General features: G+C 40.9%; 4 protein-coding genes across 7 annotated transcripts in view; 2 read left to right on the top strand and 2 right to left on the bottom strand.

Moving 5' to 3' along the window:
- Positions 1-9,805, bottom strand: part of ahrra (aryl hydrocarbon receptor repressor a) — a 56,964-nt gene extending 47,159 nt beyond the window's left edge. Inside the window, exons 1-4 of one of the 4 annotated variants that reach the window (XM_088283458.1) lie at positions 9,685-9,805; positions 8,113-8,205; positions 6,969-7,001; positions 6,465-6,646 (exon numbers count right to left, since the gene is read on the bottom strand). In XM_088283458.1, coding sequence (XP_088139584.1) covers positions 6,465-6,646; positions 6,969-7,001; positions 8,113-8,174 — 277 coding nt within the window. In that variant the 5' untranslated portion in view covers positions 8,175-8,205; positions 9,685-9,805. Of the gene's footprint in view, positions 1-6,464; positions 6,647-6,968; positions 7,002-8,112; positions 8,206-8,508; positions 8,793-9,684 lie in introns of those variants that run through there. The other 3 variants (XM_088283457.1, XM_088283460.1, XM_088283459.1) reach the window with 3 other exon arrangements.
- A 2,091-nt stretch (positions 9,806-11,896) lies between these two features.
- anks6 (ankyrin repeat and sterile alpha motif domain containing 6) lies at positions 11,897-19,220 on the bottom strand. The gene is made up of 18 exons (XM_088283392.1): positions 18,627-19,220; positions 17,523-17,741; positions 17,213-17,411; positions 16,979-17,129; positions 16,832-16,876; positions 16,549-16,753; positions 16,134-16,240; positions 15,827-15,978; positions 15,265-15,502; positions 15,106-15,155; positions 14,619-14,813; positions 14,386-14,548; positions 13,845-14,059; positions 13,523-13,715; positions 13,365-13,432; positions 12,961-13,077; positions 12,696-12,792; positions 11,897-12,185 (listed from the first exon to the last, which is right to left on the bottom strand). Exons 1-18 carry the CDS (start codon positions 18,956-18,958, stop codon positions 12,136-12,138), a joined length of 2,796 nt encoding a protein of 931 aa, XP_088139518.1. The 5' UTR covers positions 18,959-19,220; the 3' UTR covers positions 11,897-12,135.
- A 779-nt stretch (positions 19,221-19,999) lies between these two features.
- Positions 20,000-21,727, top strand: rps20 (ribosomal protein S20). The gene is made up of 4 exons (XM_088283393.1): positions 20,000-20,166; positions 20,954-21,053; positions 21,281-21,354; positions 21,508-21,727. Exons 1-4 carry the CDS (start codon positions 20,164-20,166, stop codon positions 21,688-21,690), a joined length of 360 nt encoding a protein of 119 aa, XP_088139519.1. The 5' UTR covers positions 20,000-20,163; the 3' UTR covers positions 21,691-21,727.
- An 861-nt stretch (positions 21,728-22,588) lies between these two features.
- Positions 22,589-27,033, top strand: LOC148318268 (kinesin-like protein KIF20A). The gene is made up of 18 exons (XM_088283125.1): positions 22,589-22,755; positions 22,879-22,974; positions 23,072-23,191; positions 23,540-23,678; positions 23,760-23,944; positions 24,013-24,100; positions 24,248-24,403; positions 24,489-24,600; positions 24,681-24,743; positions 24,872-25,018; positions 25,089-25,254; positions 25,325-25,501; positions 25,591-25,730; positions 25,806-25,971; positions 26,076-26,184; positions 26,339-26,409; positions 26,493-26,612; positions 26,703-27,033. The coding sequence occupies exons 1-18, from the start codon at positions 22,711-22,713 to the stop codon at positions 26,913-26,915; spliced, it is 2,313 nt and encodes a 770-aa protein (XP_088139251.1). The 5' UTR covers positions 22,589-22,710; the 3' UTR covers positions 26,916-27,033.
- The last annotated feature ends 783 nt before the right edge of the window (positions 27,034-27,816 follow it).

Here is a 27,816-nt window from a genome sequence, read left to right as displayed (position 1 = left end):
AAAGGCTTCTGCTCCCTCTGCATGAGTTCTGTTTGTCTATTCACACTCACTCAAACTCAAACACACACTCTACCCGTCTGTTTGCACACGCACTGCAAACGAACACGCCTCCCATTGCCGCACGGCTGCCACTAGCTGTTACAGTTGGCGTCTAACGGGGGACCCCCTTGGCACTGGTTTGAGTAATTCACTTATGGCCTTTTGTGATCCCGCAGGGCTTTGTTGGCCCCCCAAGCCAATAGAGTCCAACTTCACTCAAGCGAGTTCAGTGTCTGTGGCACGAGAGGCCAGGCAGGGACAAAGCAAGTGTCATGTCTTTGATTCAAGCAACTAATGAGTTAACTGCGAGGATCCTAAACGCATACGGCGGCGTCTCTATTCACGGTTCTCGACACATACAAGGGATTAGCATGGCGGGCCTGTTGTGCTGGCTAACACTATTGTGTGCTTGATTACGAGGGAGCGGGCGAATATACGTGCACAAGGGTGGGGGAGTGAACCCACATGCTACTAACGCGCAATTTAGCATGAAATCGCCGCGCCGATGATAACTGAATGTCCGAAACAACAAAGGGATTCGGAGATCTTTTTTATCCCAGATGGGGAATGGAATGAAAACCGGCATGAGGACAGTCTCGGGCCACCTGTAAGAGTTAAGACATCGCAATCTAAATGACACGACACCGGGGAACCAAAGGACAACAATTTTGTTTTCGCAAATTTTTAAATTACATTTGCAGTTACACAAAAATCCAAATCCAAAAAGTCATATCACATATCAGGCTTACGTAGTTTTAATATGCATGTTAAAGTCCGTTTTTAAAGGTCTGGGGGAACTTTCCGAGCTCTTGCGTGAGGTTTGTCAGAATGCTTTAACGTTTGCGGTGGAAAGGTATAAAGCGAGCATCCATACAGCTACCTTTGCCTGCACAACTGGTTGCACGGAATTACAGACATTGCATGTGGAGGAAAGAGGAAGGAGAAAAGCCTGAGCGCTGGCATTTAGCCTGATCACGCACTCTTCATGGAGACTGAGAGGTGATTTTCTTTCACAGAGGTCAGTGAAACTAGCGCAGATAACGCAAATAAAATGTAAGAAAAACAGAGAGACGTAAAGCAGGAGGTAATGACAAAGGCGATGCGGAGACAATGACGTGACACGCGATTGGTTGGCTCGTTTGATGATGATCATCATGCATAAGCGCACGTCTTCTTTGCTTTGACAGCACGCCGATTGAGAGGTTCTAAACCATTTTCCGCCTGGATGCTCTTCATCAATACCCATATCAAGGCCTGGAAATGTTATACGAGCGGCGGTTCGTCCACGTTGGCATGAATGTGCAAACGAGTCGGTTTCGTGCAGCAAACCAACGCTTCGAGCGCGTGACATTTGGCTGCTGAGGATTTTAACGCACGTCGGAGCGTTCAAAAGTGAGATTGGCCGGCGCGGATAAGAATTCCGCCACTTGAGTTCAACGGATTCCTGGTGATTACTTGCTTGTTGTGCTCTGGGTGACTGGCTCTGGGATTGGGTCAAAAAACAGAGGCCGGGCGAGTTGGGGGGCAAACGCAAAGGTCAGAGGTTTTGACCTTCCGTAAATTTGAGTGTTCACTTCAGAAAAGATGAGGACAGGTGTAACAAATGAGTCACTGAGCTGTGCTGATAAGTACTCAACATGCAACCACCCACTTGCACTAGCTAATGAGATCCAATACAGGAGAAAAAAAAAATGCCGGTGGAGGTTGGGAGGAAAATATGCACAAAATATTCAAAGCACTTTTATAGCGGTCATTTGGAATTATGTTTAGTATGATCCATGTTTCAACATTTGTCAACATGTGCAATTTGTGAGAATTTGGCGGGAACACCGACAGTTCTCAGGACTGTTTCAAACTCTTTGAGCGCTGTTACCACAAACCCATTAAAAAATATATATTTATGGCAAATATAATTTCAAGATCAACACAATAACACCGTAATCCTCAATTTAACACATTGGTCGGATTAAACCTGGTCCAGCAAATTTCAGAGTGTAGGAAAAGGCGGTTAGGTTATTTTTATTGCTGTTAAATGCCAAACTCACTCAAATTTGACCCAAATGGATTTGAACTAAAATAACTTACTGATGTTTCCCTGGTAACATTTTCGACTTCAACTTGACGAAGTAGTGCTACTGAGGGGTCAGCGAGAGTTTAGTCCATCGACAATGTGACCCGTTTCACTTTCCCAACCGAAAGCAAAAACTCCTTGAAAGCATTTTTTGGGATACATTCAATTATCAAAATGGAAAATGTTCACAATGAGAAGGATTAACCCAAATACTTTCACATCCATTAAACAGTGACTGTAAAAGAAGAACACGATTTGTTTTCAATTTGTTTTTATCTATTTCCTCAATAGTTACAAAACTGTCTGCCGTTTGTCGACTGGCGTCATTGATGGCGTGCGCCTAGCGTGAGGCTGTCGGCCTCTGCGGCCGCTCTCTTCCTCTTTTAATGCACCTCAGACAATCACACATGCGAAGTGACTCGCACACATTTGCAATATATTCGTACATTTAATCGTGTCGTGGCGCACACGACTGCATCATCGCTTCAAATGGTTTGACAGCTATGACAGACAGTTGGGTCTTTAACTGGGGGCTTCCAGACTCACACATTTATATATACGCACCTCACCGCGACAGGGATATATTTACACCTCAGGTATTTATTTGAGTGGCATCATCGGTTAGTGTTGACAGATGTACTGATAAGTCATACGAGAGAGCTTCAATCAGGAACAAATATAAAGCAGCGTTTATGAGGCTGATATCGTATTTCAGTCTATCTTATCTCATCAAAATGTGTTAAAGATGTACTTAAATATCTATTTTCAACTAGGTTCCAAAGCCCAATAATGTCAACGCAAGAGTCACGTATCTTGATGTTATCCATCAGCTAATCATTTTATCACTAAATGTTTGAATCAAGTTTGCATGAATTAATTTTTTTTTCTTAAATTATCTTTCTTTACAACTTTATGGTGTGTACCTGGCAAGTGATTACAGGTGAAATTGAGCACTCGGGAATGAGAGATTATTTTTCAACTGTCACGTTTGGATGACTTCATTTCCCTAAATTGATTCATGTTTTATATCAGATTGCATGCACCGGCACAGGGAGACTAAATCTAATACTAAAGATTAGAAACATGTAATCACAACATTTTTTTTAATATGCTCATAGTTAGTTGATATAAATATAAAACATGTTATATAAAACCTATGCATACCGTACTAAACATTAGCCATAATTAAAAAAAAAAAAAATTTATTATTTATTTTTTTTTTTTTACAAAATACAACTGTAGAGAATAGTATTACACACGCTTGACTGCAACATATAATTCAGTATAGCGCACAGAAAAAAGTACAACCAGAGCTTCCATACTGCCATTGTCTGATTAATGCCACAATTAATTTTTTTTTTTTTTATATATAAATATGACATGCCCAAGATCCCCATCGCGGGGCCTGTGCAGCATTGCAATCACATCAGACCAACATTGAACTCACATTACAAGGTCGGGCATGAAAAAAAAGAAAATCCGAAAAGAAGAGGTGATTGTGGAGAAAAAAATAAATAAAAAAAGCTCGTCACTTTTACTTGACTTATATTCCAAATCCTTATCCTTAACAACACAGAGATTGTTACATTTGAAACGCCTTTTATTCATTTCAAACCAATAATAGTAATTCAGCAAAACAACTGCAGATAATATAATAAAATAATATAATAAATATATAATAAAAAATGAGATGCCGAGTGCCGGTCAAACAAACAGGCGTCCAAAAATGGCATTCAAGGGGAGAAATAAAGACAATTGGGGCAGAATGACAACAAAGGAGGGATAGTTAATCCTTAGAGTAAATATTTAACAAGCTCAACAATTACAGTGGAGGCCCGGGTCTAACATGGAAGAGGAGGGAATTACAGTCAGATGGCACACACACACACACACACAGAGATAGATTGACTGAACAAACACACATCAAAAAGAAGCAACCACATTTTTTTTTAAGGATTACAAAAAACTACCCAGGGGATATTTTTTTCCCTTTTTTAAAGCAAGCAAATATTATCACAAAGGAAATAAAAAGTGAATTATGTTCTGCATCTGTATTAGGGAAGAAAAAAAAATATTTTTAATGGCAATGGTTGATTATTATCATAAGTCTGAGGCACTCCTACATACTAGAAGCACATTAGCACATCACAGGTGTCACTTTATTTACCCTCACACACACATTTTGCCTCCAGGTATTGTTTAACGTATTATAGGCGCGGATGCACTATGTGCTCCACCCTACAATGAAAAAAAAAATGGATTGTACAGTATGCTGTTCTTCCAAAAATCACTTATAGTGCTTAATTTCCCAAACAATTTATGAGAAGGGTTTTAAAAAGGCAAACAATTTCAGCTCTTCTTGCATCATTTCCACAGTCTAAAGTCTCTCAAGTCTGTGCTACCCACAGAACAATTTCACAAAGTCCCCCCAGTGGACATTAAACAGAAGTACATGAGCATCTGTGAAGTCAACTTGGATTCTTTCTTCATATTGGTGAGCAAATAATAAAAGAAAGGAATAGCAAGTAAAATCAGTCTAATGTGATTATTTTTGTGAACTACAGAAGGATATGATCTGTTGAGTATATCTAAAAGGCGGTACAGAAACACACACTTTGCCGATTTCGACTGAATCAAAGGCCTCGGACCCACGCTAATTATTTTCATTAGTGGAGCATCAAACGACAAGTGAGCCGGTCAACTGCCGCGGCTGATAAGATTTCTGACAGAAGTAGAGCAACTCAACAGAGAGCCCTTGATGAGTGTTCAAAGTGAGGCTCCCAAAAAAAAAGTCCCAGATCTGCAATATAACAGGCAGGGATGGACTGCATGCCAGAATCCACCGAGGGACGATCACAACAGTTAAAGTCTACCTGCCGTCACTTTCCGCGGCTTTTCACCACACCTGCTCACAACACTCGACCGAACTGTCATTTTCCGAGCTTTCACTTGACAACTCCGTCAACACCTCGGATCACGGCTCTGCCACCCCCGAGGCAGCCGTTGTCGTCGTTACCTCGGCGTGAGCTCTTATCCAGGAAAGGCATGTTTAATAAGCCTGATTAGCAACTGGACTGCAACTTTGCGTGATGGCTAAGCTAAATGAGTAAAACAAGTTGGTGTGAAAACGGCACGACTCCTCCAATGTGCAGCCTGTCACTCCCGCTCAGGTGATGTTAAACGAAGAAACCTATGCAGTCAATTGTGATCACTTTAAACGAGCCGTAAACTTTTAATTCATTGTATCTTTTTTTTCTAGATATCTTCTTCCAAATTGCAACAACATCCTTGTTGTTTCCTTCAAATAAAAGATGACAATGTGTCTGTGCTTCAAAGGCATTGTGAACTCAAACTATTTGAAAGTGGATGTCCCAGCACGGAAAGGGTGGGGAAACAAGTGTGGGCCTGAAAATAACGTTTCATTACGCTGGGCTACAAAAGCCAAAGGCAAGATGGGGATTTGGGTTGAGTTTCCCGGCAAATTATCATGTTACTGTCAGTCATATTGTCACCACTGGTGGAGCTAGGATTTTTTTTTCCCTTGGGGGGGGGGGGGGGGGGTCTATGGCAGGGGGCAAGAATATCTCAGGGATTGAGAAAAAAAAAAAAAAACAGTAAAAAAAGTTCTTCGGAAAACGCTGATAAAAATTAATTATATGTTCCTTACAAGGGACGGGGGGAGGAATTTGTAAAGAATTATCTATTAAAAAAAAAAATCAGAAAATACCCAAAAGTCAATTATCTGGCCTGGCGCCTGGGGTGGTCCAAGCATATTTCAGAGGGGGGGGGGGGGGGGGGGGGGGGGGCGGTGCCCCAGCGGACCCCGCTCTAGCTCTGCCAGTGAACACCACAGATCGTAATACCGAAAGAAACGGCAAGACAGGAAGGCCACACGGGAAATGAATACTAATACTATGAAACAAACTTAAGTACTTTGTGCTTTAACCTCTCACATGGCCAATCAATCTCTCTTGTCGGAAGGCTGCTTTAAGCAAATAGTCATCAAAACTAAATTTGCACTGATTTAGATGTCAAAGTATTCATCATGATTACAGCTCTAAATGTTTAACAACCACTCCAAAAATGTTTGCTTCTAAAAAAAATTTAAAAAAAACAATAGTTCCTAAAATACGGCCCTCGAGCAAATTGTTGAGATGTCACATGACAGCAAAACAATACGCAGCTCAAAGATTTTAGATTCTGCGTATTTCTGCAGTTTTGCATTGATCACTAAAAATATTTTAGAACATATTCAATATGACGACATTACTCTTTGTGTGCTCCATTACTTGCTGAATTATTCGAGCCATCAACACAAACATGCACAGGTCCTTGTAAATGTCATCTCCTTTACCTTGGAAGAAACTCTTGACACGGAGGTAGGAAACTGCGAGGCGCAGCACAGACAGTTTGTCCAGTTTGGAGATGACATCCGGCGGGAACGGCAGCAGGCTGGCCAGCCGGTCCAGCTCGGCATTCAGCCTGTCCCGGTGCCGCTTGGACGGGTTCGTTTTCTCATTAGCGGACGACGGCTTCCTGGTGAGAGGATCCGCACACGCATGGAGGGGAGTCAGTGAAAGATTTTGAATACAGTCATGCAAAGAAAAATTAAAAAAAAATAGCCTTTCACCATCCCAACTTGTCACTAAGGGCGTTTTTTTTTTGTTTTTTTTTTCCTCCTTTCCTCACACACTTGCCTGGACTTGTAAGCTTAATGACATGCAGTGAAAAACAGTTTTTGCATGCAACTGTTTTGGGCAAAGCTAGTTTAAAAATCAGACAATCACAAAATTTATTTTGACCTTTTTCTTTTTTATTTATTTATTTATTTATTTATTTATTTTTAAATAAGGCTTACACTGTCAGCTGTCCAAGCCCTGATGGTCTTGCTCTACAAGATAAAATAATCAATTATGGGAAGCACTGGTATGATTTAAAATGTCTGCCATGAATTGATGAAACTTTAAAAAAAAATGTATTTGAGTTGTTGTTGTTTCTGGCAGAGTCACATGATCATCTCTGCAAATGTTTCTGCCTTAGAACCTTTCCTGCAGCCCTCCTCGGTGCACCACACAAAACCGTTTTGTTCTTCCTCCAATGACAGAAAATGTCTCAAAAAAGAAATGATTTAAGCAATACAATATAGCTGTCCCGAATTGCATGAATTATATATTTGTATTCACTGGGGCTTTTTTTTTTCTCCTTAGTTAAACTCAACAACCCTTCACACAACACGTTATTTATTTGGTGTATTGTACACTACTTAACTAGCTTACTGATGCATTATATATTTTTTTTTTCAGTTTCAGCTCATTGTATTTATGTCAACGTTCATGATAAATTAGCCTTAGTGCCGAAATGTTTCACTAAATAATACTGAACAATGTCATCTCAGAGTTGATATCCGCTTGTGATAAATGAAACTTTACGGTTGCTTCACTTTGAAAATTAACCCAATTAAATTGATGGCATTATACATCACTGGAGGGTTTTGCTTAATTATTTAAATGCCTTAAAAATATGCCGCATGGAAAACTATATCACTGTGTGTCTTTTTTTGTCACGTTTGATGACAACTGAAAATAGGATGCTTTACTGATTCATAAATGGAAGGAGCAGAGAAGATTTGGCTGGTGGGTGGGGAGTCATTCTCTGTATATAATATAAAGTGTCAACACCGAAATACACAACACAGGGCGTCTTGGGCCTGCAGCCACAAAACAAGTACATTCAAAAGATAAGAACATACACATTACATGCAGGTGACAAAGTCATGTGATCTGTAAACAGACATGAAAGCTGAAGTGGAATACCACATTTGCTTGCATCTTCTAGTCAAATGCATTCATGCTGTTTGGCTGACATGAGTTCAAATGTTATAATTGCTGCAACGTGTGTGTCAGAACATTAATGTGTCACTTGATTGCAAGCCTCCTATTGAAACGCGCATCTCCTACTCCGCATGTTTTTGATTTCCAAATGATAAGAATAGGATTCTTAACTGCTTTTGGACGGGCTTCCTCCGCTTCCTGCCCGCGTACATGCAGTCTCCAGGAGGGATCATGATCTTGCGCTCCGTGGAGGTAACAGGTGCGCTGTGGAAGGAGACATACACACAAACAAACGGGGGGGGGGGGGACTTTTCAAACTTCCATGTGGCTCCCAGTTTCTTTTGAGACTCGCGGTATAAGAGAAAAGTTGGATTCAAACTCCTTCAAACTAACGTGGCTCACTTAGACACTAACTACAGTACATCACTGAAAAACGGAGAAGTGGGTAAATAACATTACCAACTATTAATTGGTTCAAATTAGAAAGTTGTGGGATAGCATCATAAAAGCATTATTAATTACCCCGTTAAAGATGATTAGAAATTAAGTGCAAAAAAAACAACTCACCCAGCCACGCTGTGGTTGTCAGTTAAGTCCAGTATAGTGTTGCAGTGGAGTCACATTAAGCACAAAAAAAGAGAGAGAGATGCGTCCCGGTGGGGTGCACCCACTCAAGAGTGGCGAGTGATAAATCCACGGGAAAATCAAATCAATCGAAGAGCTCCGAGCTGATGTTTTCATCAGCTTTGTACTGCTCGTGGCAGATGTTGCCTGATGCTTTATACCCAATTGAGTCGCCTTCACTTCCTCGCCTTTCAGGTGGCGGATTCCTCTGAATGACATGTCGAGCTCTTCGCACGCAACTCCGCCTCGCAAACAGAGCGCGCGCGCACAGACACGCACGCGCGCACACACACGCACACACACATAAACGCTCCTACGCGTACAAACTACAGGAGGTTTATGGTGCTTTCAGGTTATGTCCGCATATTGGAAATATTGATTTTTAATTCTGTTCTTGGTGGTGTTTTTCGAACTCGTGACATATACTCGTTTCAATACGTACAATTATACACGGAGTTTTGTTTTTTACGTTTAACATAAAATTAAAGAACAATGGGGAAACCTTACGCAAGTCAACTTTTATCTATACATTTATATGAGTTAGCGTCAGGAAGCTTGTAAGTACAAAACTAAATACTACAAAAACAAAACAAAAAAGAACAAGTAATTCTCTCACGATATATCATACACATCTCTGATGACAAACCCCGCTATTTATCATGAAATCCTTCCCACCTAAAGTCAGTTTAGATTTTAACGGGATTCACTTGAAGCCGGCATCCACCCAAAAAAAACCCTAGTCGGAGCACGCACGCGCACACGCATCCGGAGAGCAGTGTTAGGGGAGGGGTCACACGCTAAGGGCAGCCCAGCCGCTTATGAGCACATTCATACAAGAGACTCTGCGGTCGACGACGCTAGTTACGAGACGGAAGATTTTCCTCCCGCTGCGAAACTGGTTTCACGAGGAAATTTAGTATGCTCGAGTGCAATACTTCGCCAAACTGGACTTATATTGCCGAATTAATTTGATATATTTGGCTTTTTAAATATCGACCGATGGGCGCTCGGAGACAGTTTTTAGTAAATGCGTCAAATCAATAAAGAGGAGAGCGCGGGACGGAAGCTAGATTATTAGCTTTCAAAACAAAAGCTTTTTGGAGAAAATTAAATACTTACAGCAGGGGTCTCCAACGCCAGTCCTTTCGGGGTGCTTTACTGCATGTTTTGGAAGTGTCCTGCCTGCAAAACACCTGATTCAAATGATGAGCTCATCAGCAAATTCTGCTGGGGCCTAATAACGATCCGGATAATCATCAGGTGCGTTGCAGGAGGAACCTCTAAAATATGCAGGAAGGCGGGCCTCGAGGACCACAATTTGAGGCACCTGACGAACAGTAGATAGTTTGGTCGCCGCTGATGATATTACTGTCCTTTTTGGCTACGATAATTGAATATTTATAATATGCGTTAGAAAGTATTTCTAAAGTTTCACGTTCATCCGTTGACGGAAATAAAGTATTCACCTATCACGTTCGAGCCGGGACGACCACAGATTAACAACACTAATAAATAAAAATGGTTACTATTTTACAATTGATTTCAGAGACCTTGTTCTATTTTGCTCCCATTTTAACTTGCTTTGGAGCTATTTTAACATGTTTTATGTTCTTTGCTTCTTGTCATTAATATAACATATCCATTCATTTTATTTTTTTAACACGTCGTATTGCAGTTTGTTTGCATTACGTGGAGGTTGTAAAACAACCTGAAAAAACATTACTTTTTGCTTTTTAAAATGTTCTAAGCACAGTCCCACCCTTTTCTCCTATTTTGCCAAAAGTAGTCTTTATATTCAGCAAATGATGCTTCTTAATATATTAAAATGTAATTCTTCTCCATGGTCAGCAGATGGTATCGCCACTTATTATTTTTAACATCGAAATTGCGTCATTCATTTGCTTCACTGATAAATGATGCTGGTAGAAAGCATTGTAAAAAAATACAATTTTGAAAAGTTTCGTGTTATGAGCATGAAACCAGTTTTATTAATTTTATTAAATCCAGTCAATAAAGAATTAAAGAAACAAATAGTTTTCATGATCAAAAGTGGCCACGATGGAACAAAAGGGACAATTTTGACATTCACGGTATATTGTTCGGTTGCAAATGATAAAATCTGAGATAAATCCACAATTAGGAAGTTTCAATACATTTACATTAACAGCTATTATTATTTTAAAGCGTCTCACTGAAATGTCAGTCCTTCCAAATTCATGGGGAAAACAAATCGACAGTGAACTACACTGCCCTCTGCTGTCCGAATATATATATATATATATATATATATATATATATATATGATAGTTCTATCTTTCTCGGAAACAGTGCTGCTATATACACTGGGAACATGAAAAAACAAATCAACACTGCCATTGGCTAACAATAAAACGAGACGGATGCTTTGGTATCGATATAAATCCCCGGCATCGCCATCCAAGATGCCATCTCGATTAAGCCGTGCCAACGCTGCTTGCATCCACCTTCGCACGCAACTGCGTGTGAGAGTACGGGTGACAATGGAGTCACTGAAAGCCACATGCCAGTTGCAATAGTGTGGCTTTCATTGATCAAGACGTCACGGTGGGACTCCAGGGGGAGCGTGGAGAGGGTGACATGACAAGTCTGATTCTAATGGACATGAATCATTGATGGGACGGTCACTCTCGGATGACACCTAACATCCACTCATTTCATTTCTGTCACAATTATTTAGGGCAAGGCCGTTCATGATATTAATGATTGCTCAAGGAGACGAGACAAACACATAATTGTCGGGTCAAGTTTGGCAGCAATAAAAAAAAAATCCTTAAATGTCATTCTTTACCTTGGAAATTCATACACAAATATTAAAATATCTCAAAATGTGATTCTTTGGTGCAGGTGCTATAAAGTTTTCATATGAGGGCGACAGAGAGGGGCAAGTCGTGAAACAGCAAATCATCTAAAAATCCCTAGCGGCAACTTAACTCTCTTTTGTAAGGAAGGATGATTGGGTGTTAGCCACAGCTGCTAATAACCAACTTTCACGGATGTGCACAAGTGTTGACAGCGTGGCGGGAAACCAGTCACAAGTCATCTGGGATAGTCACACACAAGCATGCACACACCCTTGCTCGTAAAGTCATTGTCCAATGTCACCCTCACGTAACACACAAAGTTTTGGCAGTGTTGGACAGCCAGGGGCAATTTGCAAAATGCATTTCACAATACCGATTTTAATATATTCAAATCAATTCAAATTAGGAGAAAGTTTGAATAAGAGGCCCACTGGAAACTGCTGCTCATATTTTGACTCTGTAGAACTAAAATAAAAATAATAAAAAAAAGATCAATATGAAAACACCTTCACGTTTATTTCATTCACAATTGAACCAAAGAAATCCACCAAGACACAAAATACTCACACAAGCATGCCAGTCTATCTTTTTCTTCCCTTTGTTTTCCTCACAATCGCACGTTTTAGTCACAGTCTTGCAATCAAAAAACTTCCATAATACTGTACGTTAATTGCTTCGGTTCAACAGTTTTTGAGTATTACTTTCAGTGGTTTTACAGTCCATTGCAGAGTTACCTCTTACTGGAGGAACGAACCTGGTGTCTCATCCAGTTAGTCGGAGCTGAAGTGGAAAAAGGGCGTAAAAAGAGTGATTACCACTTCATTTCCTCGTTCCTACGATTATGTAAATTCACTGGCAGAACATTAGGAAACACGCCATTACTAATACTTTCAGGGAGCAAACGCCTGTACTGCCACAAAAAAAAATAAAAAAAATAAATAAATCAACGGGGCCGAGAATTCAGCTGCAATTATGCACTGATCACTGTAGTAAAGTCATAATGGCAGTGAATAATTGTATGAAAAACACTTCTCGGCCAAAAATATACAATATGAAAACGAAAGACAATAAATATAGTGGCTAAAAGGCTTCCGGCCAGGGTCTGAATTCCTGCAATCTGAGTTGCATAAGAGTTCACTAATTGGAAAGACAGACACACTATTCAACCGGTGGCTCTCTGTTTTGTAAAACAATCCTCACGTCCATGTATCAATTTATCACCTTTGAGCAAGACAAGAAAGTGGAATATTCCCTAAAATGACAAAAATCTTTCAGGACTGAAACACTCACAGCGAGGCTCTCCAGGTGGTCTCGGGTTACTGGCACTGCTGCCAAAGGATGACTGGAAGTTGTGTATGGTTTCTTGCAGGATCTGCCTTTCTCGCCCCTGAACAAGGCACACAAATTTGGTTACACAATCACAGGAAAAGATGATGACATATCTTTAGTCAGACTGAAATGATCGGCAACTTATGTAATGTTTAAGAAAACATTTTGTTATAATACGGTGTTAGGACTGCCGATACTTGAATGCTAAACCATTTTTCGTTTGTACCTTCCCGGCGTTGAGCTCTGATATGGCTGCCAAAATCTGCTGCCTGGGTCCATCTGTTTTAATGCCAAGCTCTCTCAGGTCTCCATCTGTTAGTGTCAAAAAAGCTTCCATATCCACCTAATTGAATGACAAGGAAAAAAAGGGAAAAATTCCCAGCTGGTAATACAAGCGCATCTGTCTTTTTACACACAGTAATTTAACGTTGACACATTTTGTCATTGACTTGTGTATTTTGTAATGGGACAAGTCAAGAGAACTGTCTGTGTTAGCACCACTTTTGCAGAGCTTCCAATGGAAACTTGCACCGTATCGAAACAGGGACAATTAACAATATGCAAGATTTAAGGCTAAAATCTTACCATTGACATACATTTTAAGTTAGAATGAAAGAAAGAAATAATTACCTCCTGTTCCTCAAATATGGGCTGATATTTTTCCAGGGACAGTTTCTTTAAGATACTTGACAACTCATCTGAAATGTGAAAACGATAACAACAAAGAATGTATCATCAACACGTAAAATATTGCAAAACTCAAGTTTATTTTATGCTTTCATCGTTACCTTCATCGGTAATGGTTCCGCTGCTGGAGCCCCCACTGCTCTTGGAGCGAGGATGGGAAGAAGCCGAGGACAAGGAGTCTCCCTGCCCACCGGGAGGCTTAGGGGTCGGGGAAGGAGACGGGGTCAGGGTGGGCGATGTGCTCTTGGAGGTGGATGAATTCCCCGACTGAGGTCTCCTCGTCAAATCCATCTTCTAAATGGAATGAAGAATGTTTTATCCGTCATAATAGTTGCATATACACCAAATCAAACAGTTTGAAAACATGCACACTCGTGGTTTTACATTTCACCAACTAGTTACACATGTAAACAGATTGCTGACCCTTCTTGAGGAGCTGTCAGAGGTGACCAGATTAGGGTGGGGGTGGGTGTCAGGGAGGCTGATATCGGGTGTTGGCATGCTGGCGGTAGCGACAGGAGGTGGACTTAAAGGCTGGCTGTGCTGTTTCTCGGGAGGTTGGGTCTTCACGTCAATCAGGCCGGCAGCCTTCTTCCGCTGGGCTGCTATCTGGGCGAGAACGCCATCTGCACTGCCCCCTAGTGGACACATGTGAACATTACATTGTGAATAATGCACGCAAAATATGTGATACATGGATATATCAACATCCTTAATTTCCATCTTAAAGTGCCCTAGTACGCTGTTTGTCCTTACAAGTAAGACAATTCAGCCCACTAGTAGCATGACTAGCGCGTACTAGTAGAATGACAGCAACCACGACTTGTGCGTGCGACAACTCAAGCCTCAACTACAGTAGTGGACATGCATGCATGACCATATTAGCTACAATCTGGATATCTAGGATGTCAAATAAATGCTCAAACATCTTTTCATCAATACGTATTTCTGTGACCATGTGAACCTGAGCGGTTGTGCGTGTCCCGATTGAGCCCTGCCACGCCGTTGGAGCCCCCGGAGGAGTGAGGCGAGTGGTAGTGGCCAGAATTGGAAGGAGATGACGACGACGGCCCCTTGGGAATTCCGGGAAACTTAATGGACCTGCTCACCACTCGACTGATAGATGTCTGGATAAATAGACCAAAAAAAGGATGAGCAAATAAAACATCTTTATCGTTCTTGCACACAAACACTCACAATATCAGAGTTCCCGCTGCTGTTCAACTTCCTCTGAGGAGGCATCGGAAGCCGGGGTGCTTCACTTTTTCCCTCCCTGAGGAGGTGTGAACGGTCCGAGTTCCATGATTCAAAGTTGGATGGCGGCAAGAAGGGAGGGATCACTGCCTTGAGCTTGTCATTAGGTAGTCTGGTGAGGGGAGCGCCACTTCGAAGCTGAATGAGAAAATCACAATGTCAGGAATGTTGAGAAAGTGCAGACCTCTTTTAAGGTTTATAAAACTGATTAATGAACTACGATGCTTAAATCCATCTAAAAAAAAATTCTTCTTGGAACAAAATTGGAACGATCACAAGAAATTATACCAGACAGCTTATAAATGTGTTGACTGTAACCAAATTTCAAGCGCAAAACTTACAATAAAACTATTCTCATGGCATTATTGATTTGGAGAACATTTTATTTACTATACCATCACTATGATTTCCTCAAACTGAATATTCCTACCATTGTGGTAATTAGCATGTCCTCTTTTTCTGATGACGTCCTACATAGACCTGAGAATGAAAGTAACATCACATTTATATTATATTAGAATATTATGTGTGCTTTTTTTTTTGTCAAATCCAATCGCTCTAATATCGCTCATATGATTATGTGGCTTACCTGTGTCTTTGCTCTTGACTGCCCAGACGGCGCTTATATCACTTACTCCCTGGGTACCAGCGGGTGCCAGAACAGCGTTCGCGGAACTAACAGGTTTTGCATCAGCTTTCATGGTGGCGTCCAAGGACGTCTCCGTGTCATCAGGGAACGGAGCGAGGCGATTGGACAAAAGGCCGTGCCTTAGTGTGTGAGTCAGCTTCAGCCGCCGGAACCGATTCGACATCCGATTCCACCACGACTGGAGATGGGGTTACAGCCCAGCAAGCAAATTGGTGTTTTTTTTTTGTTTTTTTTTTAAAACATGAGCTTGCTATTTTTTTTTTCTTTTGCAGTTTTGCAATTTCAAATTCTCCTATTTGCAAATCTTTTTTTTTTTTATTACAAATGCCATTAATCTTTTGCAGCCCCCCAAAACCACCAAAATTATTTATGTTTTAAAAGGGAAAAATAGCAATAAGGTTAAATATGAAAATATTAAAACCTGAAGCATTTTGAATACAACTAACGCTTTAGATTTAACGGGATATTAAATAAACTAAATGGCAATTATCTCAAATCTCACCTTGAGTCCTCCTTTGTCATCAGGTGGTACCGGGGCATCGTTGAGGGCATGCCTGCTTTTGGAATGACCTACGGAATTCCTGCCACGGTGTTTAGACCTCTCCTTGTCCACTTGCATACACACCGATGCTAACAGACGCACCAGCTCGGTGTCTGACAAAAAACAACAAATATTAAAACAATTACCGGTACTCAGAAATACAAGCATATACTCAAGCATGAAACAAAAAAAAGCAAAAATTTGTTGACCAAAAAAACAAAAAAGAAAAACAAACGTATAAAATCCATTAAATTGCATTATTTAATACCTGGATCATTCAGCAGCATGACCAAATCAAAAGCTGTGTATCCATTCTTTGCTCGAAGGTTGACATCAGCCCCTTGACTCAGTAGGTATTTGACCACATCCTTATTTCTAAAAGGATAAAAAGAACAAGTCGCAGAGAGATGTCCTTAGTTCTTTTCTCCGTGAGTGTGTAGGGGCGCACGAGCAACATTTAACATAATATCACTGCAACTGCCGAGTATAAACACACTTATGCGAATAAATTGTTAAAAAAAATAAAAAATCTACAGTTACATTGTAAATGTTCATAAATCAAAGTCTTAATAAAGATTTGGACAAAAATAAGTGAATGTTACATATTCGATTCAAGGAGTGTAAAGGAGGTATAAATGACATCATCCTCACTCGTATTTTGAAATTTGTCATTTCCTGCTCACCCATGATATGTGGCCTGCATCAACGCTGTCCACCCATGCACTCCATCTTGTTTGTCTATGTCGGCCTTTTTCTCCACCATTAGTTGCACAACTTCTAACTGGCCACTCACTGCCGCCATCATCAGAGGCGACGCTCCCTCCTGATTGGACGAATTCACCTGAGTGGGATCCTCTTCCAAAATTTCTTTGACTAGCTGGGAATTCCCTGAACATGAACAGAAAAAAAATCATCTTATAAACAACCAGTAATGTTAGATTTGGAAAGGAAATCATCCCAACATACCCAGTTTGAGGGCACTGAACACATCTGGTCTTCGCCTTTCATCATCTGGGAAGAAACAAGACTGAGATGAGACGCCTAGTATGTGTGTTTGTAGAACAACTTTGTGAATTTTAAGTTCTTCAAAAAAATGGAGAAAAAAAGTCTTACCGGTCTGCGGTCGTACAGTAGTGATGGAATCCAGGTAGGCTTTGATGTCTCTCTGTTTTAGCTGCATGGCGAGTTCAAATGCTGTCTTGGACAACACATTAAGTCGGTCTGGATCGGCACCGCGCTCAACCAGCTGCTGGGCCACAGCCACCTTGCAAAGAATACAACTTGATTTTTTTTTGTTTCGACAAACTCTAACAGATAAGCACACTAACAGTACGCTAGAGGCCGGACCTTCCCACTGAGTGCAGCCACCATCAGGGGACCCCAGCCGGTGGTCTTCTGTGCAAAACTGACGTCGGAGCCCCACTCCAGCAGAAGACGCACTGTGGCTTCGTGGCCGTGCTGAGACGCCACCATCAGAGCCGTAACGTCCATGAAATCCCGCGCGCCGCCTCCTGCACAGCCTTCACCGGCTCCGAAACCGACCACGCTGCATAAAGAATGCAGACGCAACATCAAATGTTAAAAAACATAAAACAATCGCAAAACTTCCACAGGAAATTTTCAGATTGAGATTTGAGAGACGACAAAGTGGCCAAACCTGCAGCTGTTGTTGTTATTTCCATTGGAGACTGCCTCTGCAGCCACGGCCAGATGATCAAAGTCGTCAACGAAGGCGTCGCTCTCCAGGAGAAGCTTCACTACATGGGTGTGTCCGCCACGAGCGGCCATAGTCAGGACACTTGCACCCAGCCTGTTCCGTCCGTTAATGTCTGCCCCATTCTCCAATAGGATGTGGGCGACGGTCAGGTGACCAAATCTAAGCATGCAGAGATACACACATGATAAATAGCTAATGCTACAGTTTGTCCCCATTCATTCATCTATTTGCAATAGCACTTGTCGTCAGTAGCGTCATGGGTGTAGCCTATGATAGCTTTTTGGATTTTAAGTTGGTCTTATAAAAGCTTGCACAATAATGATTTTACCATGCATTGTTTATAGATATGATAATTCACTAGGGTAGAATTAGAATCAGCGCAAAAATATCCAGAAAAGTTTACTTGCATCTCTAAAAAAATGTGTAAACTTTGGTTGAGCAGTGTTAAATACAGTTTTTTTTTATATTCCAGTGCTGTGTTCAAACTGTGAAGAATATGAAAATGACAATAAAATTAAGATACTTTTTGGGAATAAAATCTCTGCCTCATGAGTGAACACTTGTGCCTACTGTGCTACTGTAGTTTCCAGTTGTTATACAGTTGGCACCTGGAGGGCAAAGTATTTCTTTTTGAGGTTGAAGTTGGTGTTAAAAATTTGAGGACCATTGCACTAGTGTTGAACGATTGTAGCTCTAAACCTTGTCTATGCAAATTATAGCGACGACACTGTATATTACGGCGTTTGATACCTATTTTTCAGATCCGATACAAAGTACTCACTGAGAGTATTCACTCTTTGTGTCCTCATCGATACTGTGTATCGATACTTATAGTACTTTGGCTATTGAAAAAAAAAATCATTTCAGATGTTTTTAGCATCCGGCCACTGAGAGGTTTCGGGGATGGTATCAGCAAAGATCACTCCTTAACTTAAAATAACACTGTACGCCTGATACAGAAACCTTGTGTCGATAGTCATATCGACTGTACTTTTGTTGAACTAAATGGAATTCTAGTTTCGGATGTCGAATGTGTCAGCCCACCTAGCAGCCTGCATGAGGGGCGTCCAGCCATAATTGTTGCGGCTGTCCACAGAGGCTCCCTTTCGAAGCAAAAAACGGACCAAATTTTCATGACCGCTGGCCGAAGCAAACTGCAGGCCGGTGTTCCCCTCTTCGTCCGTGCAGTCCACCGGTACAAGAGACAACAACAAATCCGCCGTGTTGCATTCTGAACCCGTGTCCGAGCGCAGTCTGCTCTGCCTCCCGGAGTCTTTCGAGGCTCCGGGCTCCAGGATCCCCCGAGCCGTTTCATAGTCCCCCTCATCGCAAGCACGCAGGAGAAGCAACGAGTTCGCGGAGACGCCGAAGTTCATGTCCGCCTTTCTTGATGTTATTCTGCTCCCATTCAACTTTTCAGCAATCAGCAAGAAGAGTTTCCAGCTTTTCCTCTGTCACTCGGCCTGCGTTTGGACGTCATGATGCGCAGCCTTGTATTGAAGCGGGGCAGCACCGAACTTTCGGAATTTCTTTTCGCATTGTCAACCATAACAATACCCACAGGCTCTTGTCTTTTTAAGAAAACTTGTTACATCGGTTTATCATCGGCTACCACTTTACTGTTGCCCGTTACTTGGATCAAGGATTGTCCTTTTACGTCATTTACTCAGGGACAACTTCCGGTTTTATTTCAAAACAAAACAGTAACTCGATGATGATGATGATGATGATGATTATTATTATTGTTATTATTATTATTTAGTCTTTCATTTAATAGTTTGTATTCAGTAAAATACGCTTTCCGTAATAGTTACTTATAAAATGCAAAATATTAAAAAAAAAAATATTGTCCAATACATACGTTTTTGCATAGTTCACGTCCACACATTAACCAAGGAAAGCCACGAAATGGTACTTAAACCTCATTAATGATTACATTGAAATACAATTCACTAACACAATTTAAAAAATAAGCATAGCAAATCTTTCAGAACTGTTATTAAAGATTTGATAAATGTACTGTAAACAGTGCCGACTCTTTTGCAGACTAGTTGACGGTCACGTCCCACTAGTTGTTGGCTACTCGTACCACAGTTTGAGTGTTAAGTTATACGTTATTACAGATCTGTGATCATTTATAATTTATAATAATAAGTATATAATAAATAATAACTCAGTCATCCTAACGTTAATTGATCAATAATTTCAATAGCTACACAACGATAGCTATGATGAAAATCCATGTGATTATTTTAAAGACATTAACTACACACATTTTGCAGTTGCGCCGCATTGAACATTGATTTATTTTAGCATTGCATGGAAAACAGTTTTGAGCATTTATTTAATATTCTTGAAACGTATTTCTATACACTTCCTTTCTCCCCCATTTGATGTCGCTGTCACGAAGGGTAAAAACGCAAAGAAGACGCGAAAAGAACCCGGATGAACAGTACATATCCAGAAAGCCGCCCTTGGAGAGTTCTCTTTTTTGAAAAGCTAACCACGTTGTTGGTACTTTTCCTGGCTCACCGCTATTCGTCTGATTTTCTTCCGAATAAGTCGGTCAGGAATAATCACAATGGTATGTTTATTGCTTAGATATGTTTGTACTGCTTTCACGAGGTCTACGTGACCATTTGATAGCGATTCTAAGGCAATATGGTACTTGTTAATTTTTAGTGAAGCGGCCAATAGTATGCTGTAGCTAACCCTCGTAGCGTTAGCACCCGCCACAGGCAGTTTGGTAGCTAAAAGACAATCACATTTTGCTTTATGATTGCATATTAGGAACCTAAATGCGAGGCATTTTAAGTGTCGCAGAACAGCATCACTTATGTCGATTTTTGCAGTTTTAGCGGCGAATCGATATGAAGTTCTCAGTCTACGCTAACGCACTAACTAATTTAATATTTTAAAAATCACGGATCAGTTATAAATTCGAATCAATAGCATAATTACGGTTGGGGATGTGCAATTACGCTCATTACCATTTATTCTTAGGCCACTATGCACATTAGTGACTTTAGCGTAGTCCACAATATTGATAGCGTCTGTGAAATAAACCACCGCCATCAAAAGGCTTTCTGATTGGTTAAAGATGTCACAAGACCATGTCAAATGACCACTTTATTCAAATGAAGTTCCTTAACTCACCTCAAAAGTCCCTCAGAACCACGACGCACCCGATGGCGCACGAAAAATGCCGAATTGGTTTGTTTTTAAGCGAGTAGTGAGGATGGGTTACGAAAAAGATCCACAATTGTGATTGCCTAATAAATTTATGTACACTAATTATCGTGATTTAGAATCCTAGATATGATGGCATGATGTGAATGAAGTTATGCAACTGCTTAATTACTTGCATGCAGGCTTTCAAGGACTCTGGAAAGGCACCTGTTGAGACTGAGGTGACTATTCACCGCATCCGCATCACCCTCACCAGCCGCAATGTCAAGTCTCTGGAGAAAGGTAGTTAAACAAGACTTGGCATCAATCTTTGTAACATTCCAATGGACAATAAAATTTGTATACCTACTAAAAATTCTGTGTTTCTGATTTGCTATGAAGATACAAATCTTTCTGATAACCCTGATGTCAGGAATACGCTATTCTGAGCTGTTATACCTTTTATTTAAGTACATTGTTGAAGGGCTGTTGAGTAAACATGATTGTGACAGTTAGGTTTTGTCCTTCAGTCTGTGCTGACTTGATTCGTGGTGCAAAGGAGAAGAACCTGAAGGTGAAGGGACCAGTCCGCATGCCAACCAAGGTACCGCCTGTTGCAACTTTTTATGTGGAAAGTGTATTTAATGTCATATCTACATCTGACTGGACTATTAATGGCCATGACATTGGGTACACCTGAAAAACATGAGCTTGTTGAAAGTGTTGGGTTTCTCAATTCTCCTCCTGTCCTCGCCAGACCTTGCGGATCACCACTAGGAAGACCCCCTGCGGTGAAGGCTCCAAAACTTGGGATCACTTCCAGATGCGGATCCACAAACGCCTGATTGATCTGCACAGCCCATCTGAAATTGTCAAGCAGATCACCTCCATCAGTATCGAGCCTGGTGTTGAGGTTGAAGTTACCATTGCTGATGCATAAATGTGCACCGATGCAATAAAGATATGAGATAAACTGATATGCCTTTCATTTTTCATCTGTCTGTGTCGAAGGGGGGGGGGGGGGGCTATTATATATATTTAATGACTGATGTCTTGCAGTCTAATTACTAAACTCTCCATGAATCACACCACCTATGGTACCCAAAGTGGGCTGCAAGCAGCAGTACTGTTGTATATACAGTAATCCCCCTTCATCATGAGGGTTTTGCTCCACACCACCCTGCCAATATGTGCAATCAGAAATAAATACCCTATTTAAATATATGCATGTATATATATATATATATATTAAAGCTCAAGCTTTTACAACTATAAGGTTTTTAAACAACACATTCAGAGAATTTAAGAGCAATGGATAAAATGTAAAAACAGTATGGACAAAACAGAATAATTGTAATACTTTGTAAAATATGCAATATAGCGTGGTAATGTTTTGGATCCAAGCCTGAAATGTACTGGAGTTTTCGGAAGGTGAGCACACGTACAACTGTTGAATGTCTCAGTATTAAATTATTGCATGTTTTTGGAATGTGGTAGGAAGTCAGCCAAGTACACGCAGAAAGATGTTCAGTTTTTAACTTATGTGCAAACATTTTAATTCAATCATATAAGTGCAGTAGTTTTTATTTATTTTGCTATAGAACTGAAGTGTTAATATTAAACCTACAATAATATCTTTTTATTTTTTTAATTAAAACTCTTATGAATGTCATGAGCTGGCGGATGGTCCTCGGACATTTTTTTAATGATAGCACTTGTTTTAAAATACCTGAGAACTACTGGTCAATATCCTATCAGAATTGAACTCGCACCAGATTATGTGGTTTGTGCATCTTGCATGCTGACCTTCTTGCGTCATTAAAGCGAAGCTCTCCAAACTAATTGGCTGTTCTTTCACTCCACACCAGCTTCGAGTTAAAACTAATTGCTTGCTCTTGGTTTGTTCTCGTTGCTACCATAGAAGCTCTGGAAGCGCTTTGCTCTGATCAGTAATTTCATCATGCATTCCGTTGACATGGACTTGACTTTTATTTCACCCCCACAGGTATAACACACATCACCACCCCATTATTGTCGTCATGAAACTGCATTCCAGATGTCTTTCTCACCCCACACTTGCCGAGTCCGCTTTTGATTTGAATTGCTTTTTTTTTTTTTTTTTTTGCAGGAGGAAACATCAAGAGGAGCAGAACAGCAGACTATGAAAGTTTACCTTCGAGTCCGACCTTTCTCGAAAGAGGAGCTCTTTGACAACGAGAATCAGGTTATTGTAGACTTGCATTAGCCTGATCTATCACAAAAGCGATTTTTAATTTAACATACTGGTTTATGATACATTTGGCTTTATTTGTTTCCATCAGGATTGTGTAGTAATAGAAAGTGACCACACGGTGACGCTACAGGCTCCGAAAGGTTCCGCCACCCTGAAGTGCAGTGAGAAGGGTATCGCCACGTCTGTACACAAATTCTCATTTTACAAGGTCAGCAACCTTTCACCTTTGCTGCACCCTGCACTAACAGCCGTGACTTGAATATTTCCCCAACTCTCACTTTGTAAGCTTGCAAATGTCAGTTGAGGGGTGCAAATCAATACATGCAGGCCTAGCTCAAGAAAAAAAAGTAGAGATAACTTGCAAGAAATGGAGGAATTTCTTCACAATGTTAAAAGTGTTTATTCGTGGAATTTCTAATTATCTTGAACTGCACTCAATGTGTGAAGTATGCAAATTAAATTAAATGGAGCCATACATTTGTTAATTTTACAGTTTTTTTTTCACTGGGAGCAACTTTTGTTTTATTATTGCTCTATACTTTACTTGCATTTTTAGATTTTTGGACCAGAGACAACCCAGGCTGCGCTGTATGACCACACAGTCAAAAGCCAAATGTCTGATTTCTTGGATGGGGAGAATTCACTGCTCTTCAGCTATGGTGTCACCAACGCTGGCAAAACTTTCACGATCCAAGGTCAAAACGCAAATTATAAAGGATTTAAATGAGGCTGTTATTTTGTCCACGAGTACAATTTAAATTTTCTAATTCAATCAGGAACTTCAAAAGAACCAGGAATTTTGCCACGAGTGTTGGATGCCACCTTTCAGTACATCGCCGGGCGCCAGTATCAAGGCATGGACGTGAAGCCCTACCTCAGGAATGACACACGATGTCTGGATGCTGACCAAGTCAAACAGGAGAAAAATGCTAACGCTGCCATTTTTGCATCATTCAGAGAGGTGACATGAAACTGAAATAATTTTGACTTTGCTGCTCTGTGTACCTAAATCTGTGTTTTCACATGAAGGAATGTGATCCCGTGAGACCAAGCAGTGGATCAGATTCCTTGTCCTGTTCTACGCCTTCCTCTTTCTTATTGTCTGACAATCAATCAGGTAACAGGCAGAATTATAATATAGCTAAGTGGTGGCGTGAGCTGTCTAGCTATATAGCTAATAAGCTATCAGTGCTCGGTGTCATGACAGATTTTAAAAGGGAAACGCTTATGGACTTAGTTGCCACTATATGACCTTCAATTTCAGATGAAGGGAGTTGCCAGTTTGCTTTATGGGTGGCATTCTTCGAAATCTACAACGAGGGCGTCTACGATCTCCTTCAACCGTCCTTCTGCTCCAAGTCCAAGAAACGTGCCGCCCTTCGTGTTTGTGATGACGGCGCTGGCAACGCTTATGTTAAAGGTGCAAGGGTGACCTCCAACCTTAGTAGAGCCAAAGAATTTTTATTTTTTTTTGGAAGGGGCTTCATAATCGGTGTCATTTTCAGATCTTCAATGGATCAACACGCAGAGTTTGTCGGAAGCTGGCAAACTACTGCAATTTGGCAACAGAAACCGAAGTGCTGCAGCCACCAAGATGAATCAGTCCTCCAGCAGAAGGCAAACATTCGCTCTTCCTAATCACTCCCTTGAGTTTTCTCATTTCATTTTATAAAAAGAGATTTCAATTTTCCGCACAGCCACAGCATATTTACCATGAAGTTGCTGAAGATGGATGGAAATGAAGTTAAACGGATATCGGAGTAAGTTAAATAAATTGCACATCTTTTCCAGCTCTCCTAATAAAAAATCTATATTGATCCTGAAGGAAATTGTCGTATTGAGTAGCAGCAATCGTCATAAGAAACTCTAAATAATTTGCAATCCTTAGGTTTTCTCTGTGTGACTTGGCCGGCTCCGAAAGATGCGACAGAACCAAAACCTTCGGCGAGAGGCTAAAAGAAGCGGGGAACATTAACAACTCGCTCCTCATCCTGGGGAAGTGCATCAATGCCATGCGTAACAACCAGACCGAAAGGTACAATCAGTACGACTGTTGCCTCTCTACGTACTGTGGAGGTCACCTCAAACGTTCTTCGTCCGATCAGAACGAAGAACGGCTACATCCCTTTTCGAGAGAGCAAGCTCACCAAGCTCTTCCAGGCGTTTTTTGGTGGCAAAGGAAGAGCTTCAATGATCGTCAACACCAGTCAGTGTGCTTCTACGTATGATGAGACGCTCCATGTCATGAAGTTCTCTGCTGTAGCCAAACAGGTAAAGTCTCCAAGTGCTGTGAACCACTTGTATAAAATAACATCGAGGAGCTATCATATGTTATGTTCAGGTGCAGGTGATCCCAGACAAGTCCTTGGAATCTCTGTCGCAGTGTCTGGTGGGTCCGAATGGCAAATCTCTGGTGAGGAATGGCGTGATTGACAGGCAGGCCCTGGAAAGCTTTTTGTCTGAAGACGAACTGCTGAATGAGGACGACGCCGCCGACATGTCTTTACTGACACAAAATGTAACTTGATTATGAATTGCTCAACTGTTGTATTCTAGTATGGTTTAGATGATTTTTCTCGGTCAGGATTCCGATTCTAACGTCCACAGGAGCTGCTGGACACGATCGAAAGCCTCCGAATAAAACTGCTGGCCGAGAGAAGACGGAACCTGGAGCAGGAGATGGAGATCCGTAAGGAAATGGGCGACGCCATGCTACAGCAGATCATGGAGAGCGAGGAACTTCGCAGGTTTTGAACCGTCGCCGGGGCATTTGGATCATTCCGCGAACGGTGTGATGCGACTGCATGTCTTTGAATGCTTAGCAAACAGATTGAAGAGCTGAAGGAGAGCTACCAAGAAAAGATGGAGAAGACTTTTGAGATGTACAAGGATGCCATCAAAGAGCATGCTTACAAGAGTGCCATGAGCAACCTAGAAGATGACTACGTGCCGCTTGACGAGTTCATGGCAGAGCAGGAGAAAGTCGAGGTATAGATTCCAGATTGGAAGATGGTGTCAATAGACGGTAGTCATATCTGAAATGCCTTTTGGGTGAAAGGAATTAATCAAATATGATTCCAATTTGCCTGTAGGCCCTCGAGCGACAGCTTTCACAGTTGGCATCTGGTACCAGAGAGTGCACAGTTGCGACTTTGGACGCGTTATGTCGTTGTCAAACATCGACAGACTTTGAAGTTGCGGGTTGGTGATATTTTATTTTATTTTTTGTTTTATTTTATTTTTCATTTTTTATTATTTTTGGGCTGAAGATGTGAACGAGTAGATATGCATGAATATCTGTGATGCCTGTGTATTGAATGAAAACTTTTTTATTTTATGTTTCAACCCCGCACAGGGGAGGAGCGTTTAAAACGTCTCCACAAGGAGAAAAGTGCCATAGAACGGATGTGTGAGGATAAGCAACAGGTAAATGTCAGCATGACTTATGCTTTAGAGTTTTGGTCCCGTTTTAACAGTCTTCATTTTTGCATCAAATATTTCACCCATAGTTGATCTTATCATTGGAGAGACGACTGATTGAACTGAGCGGAACCCTTCAGACGGTTCGAGACGGCTTCCTGGAGAAATCGGCGGAACTAGAGGATCTTCAGGTGAAGTCCCAAGAACAGGTAAGGTGAAGCAAGTCCAAACTTGGAGTGTGTGTCACAATGATAAACAGAACAAAATGCTTAGACACTGGTTTGTATGTTCCTATCAAGATGAAATCAATGCAGGGAATTTTATCCCAGTCCTTGGAAAAGGACAAGGAAATTGCCTCCCTAAAGGCAGAGCTCACCAAGCTTACTCCAAAGTCGCCTGTGCAGATCAAAACCAAGAAAAGCTTTCTCGCCAACATCAAGGAAGCGGTTTCATCTCCTCATAAGACCAGAAGTCAGACGCTCAGGAAAACTGCTGGAACGCCACGGCGCTGACAGACACATTTTATGAACCAGTATGAATTCATCATTATGGACTTTGTGCTTGTGATTGTTTTTATTTATGTCTGGTTATAGTCTTTATGTAATAAAATTATTGCTATTTTATCACTAAACAAGAGTAAGACTCCAAGATTTTTGTGAGAGCTGTATAATCGCAGTTCAGCCCCTCTTCGTATTTGCTTTGTTGCAATATTCCTATGCTGCGGTTTCGAGGTTTCCATTTTTTTTTTTGGTCATTCAGCTTATTAGACACGCGTTCATAGATTGCAATAGAAACATCACGCCAGGGGAGTTGATGCTTGGCGCTCGGCGCTTTAAACCAAGCTGGTCAAATGAGGACGTCCATTATTTGTGGCCCGAAGGGAAATTAAACCACAAAAGGAAGTATGGAAAACACTCAGGTTTCTAAAGCGCATCCATGTTCTCCGTAATTATGTCGCCAGATGCTGTGCAATCAGATTAAAAAAAATAATAATAATAAAAATTGGATATGCTAATTTAATGCTGTTTGTTTGCGTCAAAATGTTTTATCTTGTACTGTCTTACAATAACGGGTATTTAGAGTTAAACTTTTCTCTTAATTTCCTACAAGCTTTTACGGACCAAATCAAATATCCAAAGTGTGAGGCTTTTTTTGTGGCCGAGTGAGAAATTTCCAAAATGTGGCATTGATCCTTTGTGCTTGTCTTGCTGTTATAAAAATGTAAGCAAAATTTTAGGGTGGAACCATTCAGGGTATTTTATTGCTGTCAACTCAAAATGGGAACAGAAGAGGCGGAAAAAGACTTTTCTTCCGTGTATGCTGTTAAGTTCCATTTTAAATTCTGCTTGCATTAAATTTCGAAGCATATTGCCTTCAAGATGAGTGAAAAAGCTGCAGCCAGTAAAGGCAAGA

Source organism: Idiotropiscis lumnitzeri, chromosome 19, assembly GCF_059441095.1.
Source record: "Idiotropiscis lumnitzeri isolate Australia: NSW breed Sydney's pygmy pipehorse chromosome 19, RoL_Ilum_1.0, whole genome shotgun sequence".
Classification (NCBI taxonomy): domain Eukaryota; kingdom Metazoa; phylum Chordata; class Actinopteri; order Syngnathiformes; family Syngnathidae; genus Idiotropiscis; species Idiotropiscis lumnitzeri.
The sequence above is the reverse complement of the archived record's forward strand: the minus strand, read 5'-3'. Positions and strand labels throughout refer to the sequence as shown.